The sequence below is a fragment of the Pyricularia grisea genome, assembly GCF_004355905.1.
Source record: "Pyricularia grisea strain NI907 chromosome Unknown Pyricularia_grisea_NI907_Scaffold_1, whole genome shotgun sequence".
Classification (NCBI taxonomy): domain Eukaryota; kingdom Fungi; phylum Ascomycota; class Sordariomycetes; order Magnaporthales; family Pyriculariaceae; genus Pyricularia; species Pyricularia grisea.
This window is the reverse complement of record NW_022156716.1, coordinates 8294849-8311608: the sequence shown is the minus strand read 5'-3', so window position 1 is coordinate 8311608 and position 16760 is coordinate 8294849. Positions and strand designations below refer to the sequence as shown.

Sequence of the window (16760 nt, the reverse complement as noted above, 5' to 3'; positions counted from 1 at the left end):
GCACCTACCGTACCAACACTACATGCAGTTGAAATGCCGTCTCTAATTATAACAGGCCGGTATAGTCTCTATCGAATCCAGGCTGATTAGGTGCTGGGGGTAGACGAGTCGCAGAGACAGAATACCCATATGGCCGAACCTTGTCCATCGTCTATGTGCAATCTGTACGTATAAATAAACAATTTTAAGTACCAAACTAACTGCCAAATTAGTTGTTTATCCTGAAAGCCCAAGTCGATCAAGTCTTGCATACATATGCCTATATGCTTGATATCTGGATGTGGTTTGCGTCAAGTTACTCATGCTCAAGATCTGCTGCCCACTGCAAACCTTACAATTGGAAAATCCAAGTCTTAGAGTGCACTAATCATTGACAGGTGATAGTCTACTGACGAAGCTTGGTTTTAATTTTCCTTATTTGCCTCGATGAATCTTGAGCTTACGGGAAACCGTCCTTATACGCTTAGCGTGAGGTTCTAATTATGACCTGTTCTGACAGCTACTTTTAAAATCGAAACTTCAACTCTCTCAAAAAGCAGCTTTCCATCATTGTCAAGGCCTTCTTTTTGTGGCCTCCACCGTTCCTGTGACTGTTGCCATCCTAGTTGGGCCTTTGACTGGGACAGCTGTGTTGTGGGCCTTATACGACAGCACTACCGACGGTGCTGTTCCTGCTACTCCGAACCCGTGAAACTGAAACCATGGACGCACGTTCCAAGATCCACGCTCGATCGGGGCTCTTGACTGCCTCTGGTTGCGATGATTGTCAAGAGGGGATTTTGGGTATTTCTCACCTATAAAGAGTAGGCCAAGGATGATTATATGATATCAGCCCCATTGGTCATTCCATTGGAGCACCAGCAGCTTCTTGTGTTATTTTGTCAACTCCTTTCACTTTTGTTGTTGAAGAAGCAGAAGGGATACATGCAACGCGAGAGCATCAATCCCATAGCGAATGGGGTTGGGCTGTATTCGTCGGGACTGGTCGAGATATCACCTTCGACCCCAACAGACAGACACGCGCCCAGCCAAGGCGATGCTTTCTTATGTCACAGTTGGTGTGCAGTTGTCACTCAACGCAAAATCTGCATTCTCAAGCTTGTTGTTACCTAGATAGGTAGCTAGGTACCCAAGTAAGCACATCAAGCAGAGGATTAATACAACCGGATCATAAAGACCTATGGCAAAACTATTGCTCAAGGGGGCAAAAGTTTTTAGGTTTCATGCAGCTGCCCTCGCGTCGGTGGCCTTGCGGCTTCTGAACTTTTGCGCCAAGTTCTTGGTTCGTCCCACAGATGGTCACTTGATCGATGGAATGTTGGATAAAATTGGAGATGGTGTCTCCGACAGGCCTCCCCTATCGCATGGAGAAAATGGATCTCTTGTTCATCGCTTGGCCCAATCCTTGTCTTGAACAAGCGTCTGTGCTTTGGTTTGTCCAGTAGCAACACCCGAAGCTTGCTGAGCTGAGGGTGCCACTAGCTGGGCAACGGTGCTAAACGAGTCCAATCCCCCGCATTTGAACGGGGTCTCCATTTTAGCTGATGCGGAGAGAGATGGAGGTAGGCCGGGGGTGGGATCCGGTAAAAATAACCCGCGGAACTGCCGTTGGATGAGCTGGTTTTGCCTCCACAAAGACACTACGTAATCGACAGACAGGACAGGTATGCGGACATTCCGTGAACCGTGTGACGTTCAGTAGTAGTAATATTGCGTTCTGTATCCGATCCCATTAGCCCACGTTCCCACCGGTCCTCAATCTAATGAAACCCCCGCATGCGGAGACCCCGGGGTCTGACGGGTAAAAGCCCACGCGAATCACTTTTTGGTTTCCAGGTGCACAAATAAAAACCATGATCATCCGGCAGATTTTTTTACTGATTCGTTCCCATTGGAGTTGCCTCTGATTTCTTTCTCCTTGTCGTCCATCTCTCGTCCCGAGCAGTCATCCGATCTTGAGCACAGGTCTCATTTGTTTCTCATCCATCTTCGTGGCTCTTCTCTCCAATATTCGACGCGGAAAAAATAAAATGGCGACCGTGTTACCGCCAAAGGGCGATCCGAATGTGGCTGGGGCCACGCAGCACCCCGACCGAATAACCGACCATGACCTGTTGGGTGGCGGAGATAGCGACGAAAAGCCCGGGGTTGAGCACCATTCTGGAGATGCCCCCTCGGCCGCCGAATTGACGCCCGAAGAGCTGGAGCTAGAAAAGCAACTCAAGAAAAAAATTGACACGCTCATTATGCCATTGGTGGTGTTGGTCTATCTCATGAACTATATCGATCGGTAAGTTTGCGGTTTTCTTTCTGCTATAAACAGCTCTACGACGACCAAGACATTTTGCTTTCAGTAACTGACAAAAATTCGTCGCCACAGAAACAATTATGCCGCAGCCAGGCTTCAAGGCCTCGAGAGGGACCTCAGCCTCAGCGACTCGCAGTATCAGCTCGGCCTTTCTATTCTCTTTGTTGGTTACATCCTTGCTCAGGTTCCTTCCAACATGCTGCTCAACTACATGGGTCGCCCGTCACTATACCTGGGTCTCTTCACCATCCTTTGGGGATCCGTGTCTGCCCTGACCTCTCTGGTCAAGAATTTTGGTCAGATAGTCGCGTGCAGGTTCATCCTTGGTATGGTCGAGGCGCCCTTCTTCCCAGGTGTCTTGTTCTACCTGTCGAAATGGTACACCAAGTCGGAGCTGAACCTACGCATGTCCATCTTTTACTCTGGATCCTTGATATCGGGTGCATTTGGCAACCTTATCGCAGGAGGAATTCTTAGTGGTTTGGGTAACTCGCATGGTCTGTCACCTTGGCAGTGGCTGTACATCATTGAGGGTATGTCGTTTTATTTTATAAAAGAATAATCTTTTCCTTCTTGATACGACAAAACATAAACTGACAATACGGATGTATTCTAGGCGTCATCACTGTCGCTGTCGGTTTCCTCCTCATATTTGTCCTCCCCGACTTCCCCAACACCTGGAAGGGTCTCTCCCCGGAGCTGAAACAGGTTGCGAACCGCCGACTAGCCATCGAAGCGGCCCAGGCCGATGTGGACGAGGCCGGCGGCATGAGCCAGCTCAAGGGCTTCAAGTTGGCCATGACAGACCCTTGCACCTACGTGCTCGCCCTCTCATACATGTGCGCAACCGGCACGGCTGGCTTCCAGAACTTCTTTCCCACTCTGACGAGCACCTTTGTTGCTGGTGGCGACCGAGTAAAATCCCTACTGCTTTGCGCACCGCCGTACCTGTTCATCACGGTCGGTTCGCTGGTTCACTCGGTATTTTCAGACAGGGTCGGGAACCGGTTCTGGTTCTACATGTACCCGATTCCGTAAGTTCTTCCCTGAACAGGGTATAACTATCCGATTTATACCACTTGCTAACTCAAGCACAACAACCCAGCGTCACCATCGTGGGCTTCCTCATCTTCATGTTTGTCGACGACAACAACTTTGGCGCAAAGTACTTCTCGCTCTTCCTTATGGTGGTAGTGTTCAACATGAACGGCACCACCTACGCCTGGATCGCCAACGCGATTCCTCGCCCGCCCGCCAAACGCGCCGCCGCCTTCGCCTTTATCAACAGCATCGGCAACTCGGCCAGCATCTGGACGCCCTTTACCTACCGCCAGAAGGATTTCCCCTCGTACAAGCTGGCCATGGGGATCAACATTGGCCTTCAGGCAATCGCGGCGGTGTGTGGCCTGTTGATGTGGTACATCCTGACGAGCCGGAACAAGCAGCTGGAGAGGATGGAAAACGAGGACACGGAGCTCAGCTCCAAGGATTTGGCTGTGCTGCAGAAGACGGCTGACCTTGCCGGCGTCGATATTGCAACGGCGAGGAGGCAGCAGAAGGGGTACAGGTACATGATTTGAAATTTGAAGATATACTCTGTCGTCACACTCATCCATTGACCTTTGCGACCCCCGATCCGGAACACCAACATTTACCCATTCATAATTAATCGCGGTTATTAAATTCGCTAGAAGAGCTCAAACCTGTGGTGGTGCGCTGTAAATGCATTAAAAAACCATAATCTTTCGCGACGGATAAGTTTTGGTTTAATCAACCCCAAAAATGGGATAAATTGAGAAATGCTAAGGGACGCCCGCCCTTCAATGATTTCGGCGATATCAGTTCGACAAACTCGGGCGACGTGTTAGACAAGGAAACTATAATAAACTGCGGGCACTTCGGCAGGTCGGCTAAGCTTACAATAATTGTATAACAGGAGTGGTACAGCACAAAGAACTTCTGGTCCGTCATTAATTATAACTGCGATCAGGGTGCCTTATTTGGAAAAACACTAATAGAATGACTCAACCGCTTTTTTTGCAATAAAACAAATTGCGGATTGCTCTTTTTCTTTACGTATGACGGTATGAAATATATAGAGATAACCTAAATACAGCAATTATTGAATGTTTGCTTTAACCCCAAATCCTCTTATACAAAAACGAGGTTTATAATCAAAGACAAACTAGCATTTGATTATTTCCACTGCCGTCTGCAACAGCCAGCGAGGCGAGATCCGATATTACAACACCCTGGTTGCTTTTTCCATGACCCATCGTTCCATTCCACGCGCTCCACTGCGTGGAAATTTTTCGCGGTAAAATATACACTATTTTTACTCTGATAAAGTTTAAAGCCCATTTCTATCAGTTTTCTTTTTGCAAGCTCGAATTTCGCTGGTCTGTTACTGCTGTCAATCCAAACTCCATATTCCGTGGCGCGTGACTGTAGAATAATATCATAACCGGTCTCTCGCCATTCATCCGTTTCTTGATATTTCTTGAATTCATCCCGTCGATGACCGGCGAAAAGCATTTGTCCGGCGAAATTTATCTTTTCGTCGCTCCAAAAAATGTAAAATCCTCCGTTGCCCTCAAGGACGTCTTTACGCTTGGTGCCACGTTGACGGTTGGCGACGTTTCGGTAACTGGGGGAACGTGAGCCGTCTCTGGGATCTGCGTCATTGTGATAACCTTGGAATATTAAGTCATCGGGGGAACGTGAGCCGTCTCTGGAACTTGTGTCACTGTAGGAACGTTCGAGGTCTGAGTGACTGGGGGAACGTGAGCCGTCTCTGGAATCTCTGTCACTGTAGGAGCCTTGGCGGTCGACGGTGTTCAAGTGACTGGGGGAACCCGGGGGGTGGAGGGAGTTTTGATTATTGGAAGAACCTCGCCTTTCGAGGACACTCTCGCCTTTAAGGATAGCGCCGCCGTGGACGGCGGCAGCTGTGACGGCAGCCAGGACAATAAATTTTTGAACTGAGAAGAGCATGTTGCAAAGAGAGCAGGGGTTGAATGGTAGAAACTCGTTTTGTTAAGCGAACAGCTACTTTCAAGCTTAAATGATGGTTGTCTTGTGGAATAGTCACTTAAGTTGACAAGTTTTGATTATTACCGTATACCACTTGGGCTTATACCACATTATGTACTATTTGCTTTGGTTGTTGAATATGAAAATAAGATAAAAAATATTTCATTGTAGTATAACCTTGTAAAAAGCAGGCAAAATCTTTTTGATCACGTATGGTAAATTTAAACTGCTGTTACTAAATTTATTTGATATACCGCCTGTTATTATTCGGCCAGTCCGAGAGTAAATAAAGTGATATCTAGAAAGGCAAGTAAGATTCTAACTAAAATATAAGTTATCAGTCGATAATATTTATTTTCTGCCCGCCAAGTGATTTAAAAAAGAATTACCCACGTAAATATATAATATTTAGCTTAAAATAATCGCTGGATTTATTTCCGACCATGAATTGAAAATAATTCAATTGTTCAAAATTCCCGCAAAAGCGTTAACCCGGCCCTTGACGAAAATTAAAAAAAAAAAGCAGAATTTGGAATACGGAGAGGCCGAAATTGGGCCAAATCTTTTAAATATGCCGGTTTCTGGTTGGGGTAACTTTTACCCGGAAGTCCAAAAATGAGTCTAGCGACTGCGCCACAGGCTCCAGTAACGCTCACCCTTCGCCCAGCCTTGGTAACATTAATTCAGGCAAGATTCACCCTTCCCTCAGCTTTGGCAACATCAGTTTAGGGTTATAAACGGAAATTTACGAGGGCAATCTAAGCGTGTGACAATTATCTGCTGTGCTGTATGAAACATTAGCTATTAAAAAAATGGATTTCTAATCATCTCAATGGTGTCATATTTGGTCTTGGGCGTGGGCAGTATTGATGTTAAACTCTTGATACGTATCGACGTGGCTACTGTTGCAGTCAATATATTATCGCCCAAATAAAAATGTTGATTAACCCGAAGTCTACTTGACAGTGACAATCTAGTTTTAGTCCCTAATAGGTTGGTCATTTCGTGCTGGGTATCTTCCAACTCGCCTTTGCACCTGAAAGTGACTGGTTCACAATTGAACATAGGTGCTCATTCTGTAGTCATTCACCTATCCGAAAACACCATCATTCTTGGGCTCGAATTTGACATGGGGCCGCTTCGCCACCGACTCAGGAAACTCTGCCGGATCGTTTGGAAGAATTCCCTCGAGGATCGGCGCCGACATGCCCAGCTAGTTGCATGAAACAACGGTCAGTCGTCTGTTTATCGCGCAGCATCATGGTTGCAACCTTGGATCAAAGACATAACAAAAGTAAAAAGGGGGTCAGTCACTCACAGCAAAATATCTCAGCTTGACCGCATGGATCATAGTTGCAGCCTTAGCCGTGACCTTGAAGCGCAGCACACTCCAGCCCAGCGGTGGCAGCTCGTGCACAGTGACCAGAGCCGGGTTCTCAAGGTTAAGTAAGCCATGTCCGGACCTGCCGGCGGCGTCAGCTTCAACGGCCTCTTGGACGCTAGCATAAGGAAAGCTCCCGCTGGAGCCGAGTCCAAGTAGCCATGCCGGAACGCCGTGCTTGTACAGCGGGATCGAGTCGTTGAGCTGATTTTCGATGATGAGGTCGACGACACTGCCCAGTGGGATTCCGCTGATGACCGGCTTGCCCAGCCGGTGCATGCCTCCCGGTAAGGTGGCGTCCTCGTTCTGGTCCTGGAAGAGCAGCGGCGTCATGGCGGAGCGGAAGAGCTGCCACGGCTGCTCGTTGAGGAAGTACTCGGGCACATGTTTCTCCGTCAGCGACGGCCGCTCTCCAGCCGAAAGCCGGACTGTGATGTCCGCGGCCGATGCAGCCGCTGCATGTAGCGAGGATGTTCCATGTGCGGATCTAGGCGGGGGTGACGGCGGGAACGGGGCGAGGGCGTGACCGCCGGCTATCCCGCAGCCGTCGCGGGCAGTGCCGTCGGCGAGCACGCACACGCTTTCCGGCCCGTCGGGCTGCGGGAGCTTCATGGGCTGGCCATAGATGGGGCGGTGGGGGTTGGCGCCCGGGTAGCGGAGCACGGCGTAGCCCTGCAGGTTCTGCAACCGGCTGGTTGACGAGATGCGGATGGCGTAGTCGCCGTCGGCGGGATCGAAGCTGTTGAGCTTGACGAGCACGGTGATCCTCGAGGCGCTGGGGATTTGGACGACGTCGGTCTCCTGTGGGTGGACGAAGCCGCCGTTGTTGGCGACGATGATCATTTTGTGGTTGTCGATGGAGGCTACGACGCCGTGCTCGAAGCCGATGTTGATGAGGTTGAGCATGATGTACGCTCGTCCTTGCGTCTCGATGATCTATATGTTGGGGTTGAGTTTCAGTTTTCTGATTGCTTGGTGTTTTATCTTGGAAGATTAGAGCCTGTTGAAGGCTTCCATACCTCATAGTCGCCCGTGCTGGGACTACACTTCTCCTGTGGCAGACCTTGTGGTTGGATGCAGCCCTTTTCGTCTATTGATTGACCGTTCAGGACGTCAAAGCCGGGTTGACGGCAGTGCACACGACCTTTGCCTAGTTTATTGAAACAAACAGTGTGTTAGCAAGCCTTATCTTTCCTCTATTTCCTTCCTGCCAACGAAAAAAAATACGCAAACATGCATCACATTGTCAACTCACCATTGACAACAATAGAATCATAACAGTAAAACTCGGAGCCCTCGGCCTTCATCCGGAGCAACTTCCACCCGGTGTCGCGATGCTGGTGGTTCTTGATTGCCAGATGGCGGGCATCCTTCTCGGCCTCCATGATCTTGCGCAACTCCACCTTGTCATTGGTGATGAGGTGGTACGGGCGAGGCCTCGAAGGGGATGGTGCCACATAGACCATTCCGTAGAGACCCTTTGGCCAGGGGTTGTCAGTAATGCATAGGTGAATATGTGGTGGAAGTTGTACAACCCATGACAAGTGCACAAGGGCAAAGACATACATCAGCAGATGCCGCAGTGGTGTGCTCGGCGTACCAGTTGAGTCCCCACGATCCTGTCGTGTCAATCAAGTGCGTAAAGTTGCCACGAGGTAAGATCGGATACTGAAATGGAATGAAGATGATTAGTACTGGCAAATGCACACTACCCGTGGGTGAGTTGGATTGATATCCATACCTGCGAGATTCCAGCAGTGCCATCATTCCAGTCACCAGTGCTGCAATTTGCAATGTTAGTTGATGGACATATCCATTAAGGGCAGATGACTATTCTCGACAGAAGAAATCAACAGTGCTTACCTGTGATACCCGATCCCAGACCAGTGAATAGTCGACTGCGAGTAAACGTCACTCTTGACCGTCAACTCAACCATGTCGCCCTCATCAGCATACAGAGTGGGACATGGTGACTGTCCGTTGCACGTATACATGACCCGCCATCGACCTCCATCTGTCTTGGGTGTTAGCTTGCCGCATACAGTTGACATGACAGTCTGATTTGATCAGAAAAACAGCAGTAACATACCTGGATTCATCCATCTTACTCCAGTCTGTAGGTTGTACTTCCTCACCAGCTTGGCCGAGTTTTGTTCTGAAGGTCTTCCCCAGAGGCTGGTCAGGCTAAGGTGATCACTGCCATTGTATCTACTCCACAGTCCCGTGGGGATGGTGACGAGGGCAAGGACTACTGCAGACCAGCAAACAGGCCGCAGCTTTGAGCGCCCTGTTCCTGTTACATGCCTCCTGGGCACACCTGTCTCTTGTGGGAGCACTTTGCTCTTCATTGCTCCTGGATCTGTGGGAGAATATAGCTCAGGAGGAAAAAAAGATTTTCAAATCAACGGCATCCCGTTGGATACCCTGAAAACAGGACAAAGACATGAAGATATAGGACGGGGTAGAGGGACGGTACCCATAATATTGAGCTTCCCCGTCAAATGCTGCATAATGATTATCCGCTACAGATACCATGACCATTACCCCTGCCGAATACTGGTGGAACCTCTGTCTTACTACCAAGTTTATTATACTTTAGTACTTCGGGGTGGCATGTGAGGTGGGGATATGATCGGACGAAATTCAACCAAAGTTATTTTTCTTTTTTACTCTTTTGTTTTCTTTTTCCCCCTTTTTTCTTTTCTATTTTCTCTCTTTTTTCTTTCTAACTTTTCACTTTTCCTTTTTACTTTTATACTTTATTCTTTTTCTCTTTTACTTTTTTCATGCCAGGCACGAGCAACCGCGGATGTAGCCATCTCAACACTCCGATACAATAAATCAACATTGTCGATACCTTTACAGGACGACTAAGGGTCGAGTTATTTGGCACCCATCTGTGTCCACCCACTGTCATGATGGATGACATACAACTACATACACTGTACGTTTCAAACCTTATCGCCATCAAGATTCTACCGAGATTTTGTCGGGCTCGTATGGTGGGTCTGGGTGGGGCCAAATAAAGCCTTGTCGATTAAAGACAATGCAGCACCACAATAACGCCGATCAAAGATGCAATTTTGGGCTGTACTACCGAGCGGCCTCGTTTACCTAGGTATCCAGCAGTCAGTTGTCCCCACCTTTTAAAGCTGTTCCCATTGCGCAATACCCAACGCACAAGGTTCAACGTATAACGTCCAACTCAAAACGCCAAACTCTCTTGGTTAATTAAATCACGTAGTCTCCTTTCCTGCCAACTTGGTGTCCTTTTGCGTAACATTTGTTTATAATAATAGCTTGTGTCGGACTCGGCCGAAAATTCCACCAAAGTACCCAGTGCAGACATCTCCTGTGTGGACCTGCAAGTGGGGAAAACTGGCTGGATACCTAGGCAAAAGTGGCGGCTCCTTAGTCCAGCCCAGAATGTTACCAGTTTAAATCAAGTCAAGTAGCCAACCTAACCGATACGGGAAAAAAAGAACATGGCTTTACGAGTAGTAATGTCATGCAATCCATGGTGTTCTGACTAGGTATGAAAACTCCACTGCGAAAGGACCCAATGCAAAAGTACCAATGTAAACGCAGGCTGTACATAAGTATGAATAAGGAATTCGAGGAGTTTGTGAGCCAAATAAGATGTCGTGGGTGCCAGATAACTTGACCTATCTTACATATGCAGAATGTCTGGATTTGGTTTTGGATGAAATATGTTGAGTTGACAACCTTAAGTTTTACGTTGAGACGACAGTGGCATTGCTTAGTTAAACTCCAAGCAGTATGCTTTCAAAAAGGGATGGCAGTGGGCGCGATTCATTCCCGTTCAAGCCATCAGTCCAAGGCCTGTATCAGACGCTGTGATGATGGGGCCTTGGCTGACCAGGTCGGAATAATACCTATCCAGGTGCGATAAGGGTCCAAGAAAGGTGGAAAAGAACAATGCTATTTGTCATTGTTTCGCATATTGTGGAACAGTATCCGGTAGTCGATCTCCACCCTCCAGTCTAGACGATATCGTACACCGTCTGGAGCCACTGGCTAACACGCTCAGGCCCAGCACCCACGAATCATCAGTCTAGTTAAGCTTTTTGTCGTGACTGCGGGCAGTTTCTTTTCTTTTGCCTACTATGAGTAGTCTACACTGCAGAGTAAGACCCGAGCATGGCTTCCAGGGTCTAGTAGTATCCACCGGGCGATGGTCGGTGTGGCCATGGTGTGGTCCCGGGGTGGGTAACTTCAGGGAACATCTTTCTTCTTTCTCGGCATTTCTTTCCCCTTATATTTTTGTAGTCCTCTTTCTACTTTAGTACTTTAGCACCGAATAGGTGCCGCTGTGTTGGAACTTCCCCCGGCGACAAGAGCTCGCACAATGTATCCAATGTATCCAACGTACACAATATTTCTCTTGGCGGGCTTCGGCCTCGCTGCCCAGACGAGAAGATACAATTTCACCGTCACCAACCAATGGTCTGCAGGTGATGGCCATGGAAGACCAGTCTTTGCCATCAATGGTCAGACTCCAGGCCCGTTGATAGAGGCGGATGAGGGAGATGAGATTGAGGTTTTTCTGGAGAACCAGCTCGGATTCGAGACGACGATGCACTGGCAAGTCCTCCCTCCCCCAAGGCAGTTCTTGGCTACCGGGGGACTAACATGACAGATCAAGGCACGGCATCTACCAAATTGACAAGCCGTGGAACGATGGGGTGCCGGGAGTCACGCAATACTCTGTCCAACCAAGAGACAACTATACGTATAGCTTTACGGTCCAGCAGCAGTATGGCAGCTACTTTTATCATGGCCACTTTGGCCCCGCGTTTGCCGATGGCATGAGGGGTCCCATTTGGATCAGGCCCGCGGCGTGGAGACCACGTCCTTATCACCTCATATCCTCTTCGCCCGTCGATGTGGCTGCCATGGAAAGGGCCGAGGCCAATCCTCACCACGTCGTCATCAGCGACTGGAACGCCGAGCCCATGGACACTTTGTTGATAATGTACCGCGACACGGGCATCGTGCCCTGGTGCAGCAACTCGATCGTGCTGAACAACAAGGGCAGGACTTTTTGTCACTCGGCCGAGGAGATCGAAGCAGTTGGAGGTCCCGGCCGAAACTCACTGGGCTGCTTGATGCAGGACGGTCAGGCGCTCTACTCCAACCTCCCCACCTGCGAGGAGACTTTTGCCGAGCTCGAGGTCTTTGAGGCTCGGCCCGGCGAGGAGTGGATGTGGATCAACTTTATCCATTCCGGGGCGCACCACGAACTGCAGATTAGCATTGACGAGCACGAGTTTTACGTGGTCGCAGCAGACGGCGAGTTTGTGCATCCTCAAAAAGTGCATGCCGCCAACTGCAACCTCGGCGAGCGCGTTTCCATTCTCGTGCATCTTGACCAGGCCCCGGGTGAATACGCCGTTCGGGTGACGTCGTTGCGAAGAGAACAGATGATTCAGGGGATCGGCATCCTCCGCTACTCGGGTCGACTAACTGAAACGGGACTGGATTCAGCGCGAATTAGCGTGCCCAAGACAAAACCATGGGTCCACCTGAATGGCACCTTTATCTCATCTTCGTCTGTGGCAATGGACGAGCAAAAGCTGGTTCCCTACCCCGCCCGTCCACCTCCTTCAAAGTCGGACCACACCCTTCGCTTCTTTGTCAACATGACCGGCCCTGGGAGCTGGGCGCTCAACATCGGACCGCACCAGGCCTTTCGTCAGCAGCTTCCACCTCTGCTGTGGGAGGGTGACTCCCGTGGCGATACGACATATGGTGGTGCAGGCTCGCTGCCTAATGGGAGCGTCGTTGACATCATCTTTGAGAACGGGGCTGGTGTCAACAGCCAACACCCCTTTCACAAGCACAACAACAAAGCTTGGATCATAGGCACGGGCACGGGCGGATTCCCTTGGAACAGTGTAGAAGAGGCACTTGAACAGGGCGGCATGGCGCAGCACTTCAACCTCGTCGATCCTCCCATTCGCGATGGTTGCAGGCTTGGGAATAGCACCGGAGACTGGACCGTGATTCGATACGACATATCGTTCCCTGCCGCGAGCATGTTGCATTGCCACATGATTCACCACTTTGCTGTAAGTCAAGGCTAGATACTTCACCTTTTGTATTTTGGACCAAAATCTCTTGGTCCCCTTGGCACCCTTATCTTGCATGTGCCCCTGATTTATCTTGCTGACCTCATCATTCATACCCAGGCTGGACAACAAGTGGTGTTGCTCGAAGGTGTCGAGTCAATGTCAAAGATCCCTGATCACGTCAAAAACATGGTCCATTCTGAATTCCAGCCGCCCCTTCGCTATGGACCCCTGGACTAGGTCACTAGATCAGTTTAAAATATCTTTGGCCTATATATGGTTCATATCTGGTCCGATATTGGTCGTGTATTTATCATCGCAAAAAGGTTTGCGTTCGAATTTCGATATCATTCGGAGATTATGGTTATCGACGGCGTGGTGTTTGTTAATTCCAAATATTCTCTTTGAGTTCACCTTGATAACCCAATTTGAAAAGGAAATTTGTCCGATCAGTCCCCTGTCGTATCGATCTTCGATACGCATTCGCGAAACGTATTCAACTACCGCTTGTAGCTACCTTTATGATGAACCCCGCGCCCCTCACAGGCCGCTTGAAGCTTGATTTAGGTTACCTAATGACAAATTATTCGGTGGCATTCCGGTCATCTGTTCAAAAGGGATGTCCCACATGCCAAATGCATCTCATCACCTTTTACTAAGAGGTGTCAAACGAGAACCCCGATCTCTGCAAGATCTCGTCTCAAGTACAAGATTTTGAGAACCAGTTCTAGCTAGCTCTATATAGTCTTTGCCGCTATGATATCTGCCACACCACCACTTACTTGCACACCACTACACTAAGCCGTATTTCGCCGAGGATGGGTTATTCCAGCGACCCGTTGTCAATTCTTGCACCTCTATCTTCTGCAGAGTTGGGAGCTAGAGACTGATGCTCTTTCTAGGCCGCTCCCCTGGAGAAGTAAAAAACAGGCCACATCGGCAGGCTAATTTATACCATTTGATGGCCATGAGCCTAGCCCTAAACTCAGGTCTGATGTGCCTATCAAGTCTGTTAATTCAACCCTCACTGTCGTTATCAGAAATCTGCGACATTGCTGGAACGTAATGCATCGTGAGTGGCTGTTGGTAACGAGTCTATTTGAAATCAGTCTATATGCAAAGCTTGATGTTTTAGCTTTCAAATGCTGCAGACATTTGGGTTTCTTTATTTAAACCTAACTAGTGTGACCTCCTCTTGCAAGCCCTTGATTCGATCCCGCAGTTACGCCATATTCCCATGTAACTATGACCCTTCCAAGGTGGCATGTTTACCAAAGCTACTCCGCCTATTCGACTTTCTGCGAAGGTCCATGGTGTTGTCCCAGGTTTTCCTCCGGAATGACCGCGGTTCGAAGTCTCCTTTCTTTCATTTCTTTCCTTTTCTTGGCGAACCCGGCGAGGTTAGCCAAGACTTCTTGGAACCTTCTAACTTCAGGCATTCGGTCATCAAGCATCTTTGTATTTCTTTCACTGCCGCAGCATGGCTCTCCGTCTACCACGTCCGGTACAATCCGGTTCGCTTCTTGGGTTCTTCTTGTTAGTTGGCTGACTCAACAAACAAACGAAAGCAGCATTTAAGGGGAACACAGCCATACCTATTTGAGCCATTTGATAGGACTCTGAACGACTGAGCTCATATAACTTCCGGATGAGAGTTGATTCTGTGGGTGATTCTGCGACGGCCCCCGGCTTGAGGGAAACAAGGGCCGCCGCCATGGGTACCCGGAATCCAGGCTCGAATAAGGAGGCGATTTTCTTGACCTTTTCCCAGTCGCCATCTCCAAATGATTTCCCTTTGTCCCTTTGCTTCCAGACCCATTTAGCCCACTCCCAACTCGCGGTCTCATCATCCAACTCAGGTAACAGATCTAGTAGACCCGCCTTGGCCAATTTATCCATACTGACTATGCTGCATTTCTCTTTGATATTGAGAGCGCCTTGCGAGAGGTACTCCCCAAAGTAGTAGAACCTATCACGCAGGTTCTTCATGTCGGTGAGCGATTTTGAATACCTTGGATCAACCCCTGGTACTGGTGGGTCATGTTGCGAGTAGTAATCAAATAAATAGGCGTCTCGGAGAAAAGTCCCAGGTTCAAAGTCATTGGTACGAACTATGCAGAGCTTGATCTCTTCGAGGGGTAGTACGTCTTTGTGGTGTCTGTAGTATGCGTATCGCAAGGCCAGAAGTGGAGAGCTTGTCCACGAGACAAAGTTGTCGTGGCAGCGCGGGCGTGGCTTCCACCACAAATGGGCACTGATATCCTCTGCGACGTCGCGGACATCCTTGCGCTCCAGGATGTCTGTCTCACTACGCTCTCTCAAGCCAGCATCGGCGTCTAGGGAGCGAGCCCACTCCTTGTCGAGAGTGCCGGGCGATTTTGACGTGTGAAGCCTGAAGAGGTATAGGGGAACATCCGTCAACCCCTGGCAGATGGAGCGTTGATTGCTGTTCGGTTTGAAGAGTAACGCATTTTGGGGCGGATCTACTAGACCCAAACGACCAAGGTGACTAGTAAGAGCATCGACACTGGAACCCATGATTCGGAATGGTTGCTGGAATGCTTAGACTGATGTCTTTATGAAAGTGAAATGAAATTTGAACAGAATCGGTATGCGGGAAAGGTCGAGGATTTTCGATTCCTGTAGAACAAGGCCTTCACAACAATAGAATTTTCCCAGAGGTGACTGCACATTTAAATATGAGAATCTGATCAGTTTTGGAGGCAGCCCAGCCCAGCCCAGTTTGGTATATCTGCATATTGCTGCCTGCTGTTGGTACGCCAAGGACAAAATCAATGATGCTGTGCGACCCAAGGCAAATGGTAAACAAGCCAACACAAACACCACCTCTACATCAGTGGCCAACCGCATTGGACTACGGGTGCGGCGTTCTGTAGACCTCTCCAGCCGATTGGGTGGCGCAAATGAACAATAATGCGGGAGGCCCTCCATCGCGGGGCGCAGCCAAACTGCCTGGCCCGGAAACATGGCCGCCAACTTTCATTTTCTGCTTCTCGGTGTTTGATTGTGCAGGAAATGGAAAATAAGACAGAAATGGTTGATAAATATCGGTATTCGCCGTCTGCTATGCAGTACCAAGCGATCGGATGTGCGGGCATTCCTCTTCTCCAGCCACAGGCTCACAGCATCGACCCTGACGAAGCCAACTAGTTCATCGCGTGGCTGGTGTTCTTTCTTTTTTTCTTTCTATACAGAGGCTTGTCTATACATGTGTTTCGGCCTGTTTAATCTAGCGCTTTTATTGATCTTGATGCTTCAATCACAATCACCACGCTGCTAATCCAAGGGCCGGCCCTGGCGAAAAAGTGTCAGATCCTGCTCAGCAGGCATAGGCTACTGGTATTTATAAGCTCTGGGGATAATATGTAGATCCCCGGGCTCGGCGTTTAACTCGAAACAATTCTTTGGCGGTTAATTGGAAGTTAGTTCCTCTGGTATAACCTCTGATTGGCCCTCTTGTTCTGGCACATCGGATCAGCTGGGAACATTCATGTTCTTGGCCCCACTGCATCAAACATGTTTTCTAAAAGCGGTTAAAACTGCTTATTTTACAGTGGACTGGAAAGCCCTTTGTAGATCACATATTCTTGAAAAAGGCCATTGTATGGATGCGATTGACACTTGCATGTCTGGAATCCCATATCCAATGTCACCTGCCCCTTCTCCTTTATTTTATCTTCCCTGTTTGCTGAAACGGACCTCATCGTTTAATCGAAACAGCATACAATAGCCTGTGATTGTTTCATCTCTTCTCCCAATGCTCTGTTCACTATATATGAGGCCTAATCCTCTGACCGGAACAACGGAGAGCGAGATGTTATCATAAGAGTCAGAGGAGTTACTCACCTACATAACAAGATCTGCGATCTTAGTAATTTTATTTGGACTGGATCCAACCGGCTTCTGTTGCTGCCACTCCACGACT

The 16760-nt window shown here is 48.9% G+C and overlaps 4 protein-coding genes across 4 annotated transcripts; 2 read left to right on the top strand and 2 right to left on the bottom strand.

Annotated features, from left to right (window-relative positions):
- The first annotated feature begins 1812 nt into the window (after positions 1–1812).
- Positions 1813–4127, top strand: PgNI_02533 (uncharacterized protein). Its single transcript, XM_031122598.1, has 4 exons — positions 1813–2290; positions 2381–2841; positions 2925–3342; positions 3414–4127. Exons 1-4 carry the CDS (start codon positions 2031–2033, stop codon positions 3886–3888), a joined length of 1614 nt encoding a protein of 537 aa, XP_030985961.1. The 5' UTR covers positions 1813–2030; the 3' UTR covers positions 3889–4127.
- A 2304-nt stretch (positions 4128–6431) lies between these two features.
- PgNI_02532 (uncharacterized protein) lies at positions 6432–9070 on the bottom strand (the record flags this gene model as incomplete). Its single annotated transcript, XM_031122597.1, has 8 exons — positions 6432–6554; positions 6660–7658; positions 7742–7872; positions 7978–8200; positions 8289–8390; positions 8464–8503; positions 8586–8736; positions 8812–9070. 8 exons carry the CDS (start codon positions 9068–9070, stop codon positions 6432–6434), a joined length of 2028 nt encoding a protein of 675 aa, XP_030985962.1.
- Positions 9071–11091: 2021 nt separating this feature from the next.
- On the top strand, positions 11092–13054 carry PgNI_02531 (uncharacterized protein; the record flags this gene model as incomplete). Its single annotated transcript, XM_031122596.1, has 3 exons — positions 11092–11351; positions 11383–12814; positions 12935–13054. 3 exons carry the CDS (start codon positions 11092–11094, stop codon positions 13052–13054), a joined length of 1812 nt encoding a protein of 603 aa, XP_030985959.1.
- Positions 13055–13895: 841 nt separating this feature from the next.
- Positions 13896–15500, bottom strand: PgNI_02530 (uncharacterized protein). Its single transcript, XM_031122595.1, has 2 exons — positions 14410–15500; positions 13896–14336 (listed from the first exon to the last, which is right to left on the bottom strand). Exons 1-2 carry the CDS (start codon positions 15350–15352, stop codon positions 14101–14103), a joined length of 1179 nt encoding a protein of 392 aa, XP_030985960.1. The 5' UTR covers positions 15353–15500; the 3' UTR covers positions 13896–14100.
- Positions 15501–16760: the final 1260 nt, after the last annotated feature.

Coding starts and splice junctions, on each gene's coding strand:
- PgNI_02533 (XM_031122598.1), top strand. CDS start 2,031: ATGGCGACCGTGTTACCGCCAAAGGGCGATCCGAATGTGGCTGGGGCC. Junction 2,291..2,380: donor CTCATGAACTATATCGATCG/GTAAGTTTGCGG, acceptor TCGTCGCCACAG/AAACAATTATGCCGCAGCCA. Junction 2,842..2,924: donor GTGGCTGTACATCATTGAGG/GTATGTCGTTTT, acceptor GATGTATTCTAG/GCGTCATCACTGTCGCTGTC.
- PgNI_02530 (XM_031122595.1), bottom strand. CDS start 15,352: ATGGGTTCCAGTGTCGATGCTCTTACTAGTCACCTTGGTCGTTTGGGT. Junction 14,337..14,409: donor CTATCAAATGGCTCAAATAG/GTATGGCTGTGT, acceptor GAAGAACCCAAG/AAGCGAACCGGATTGTACCG.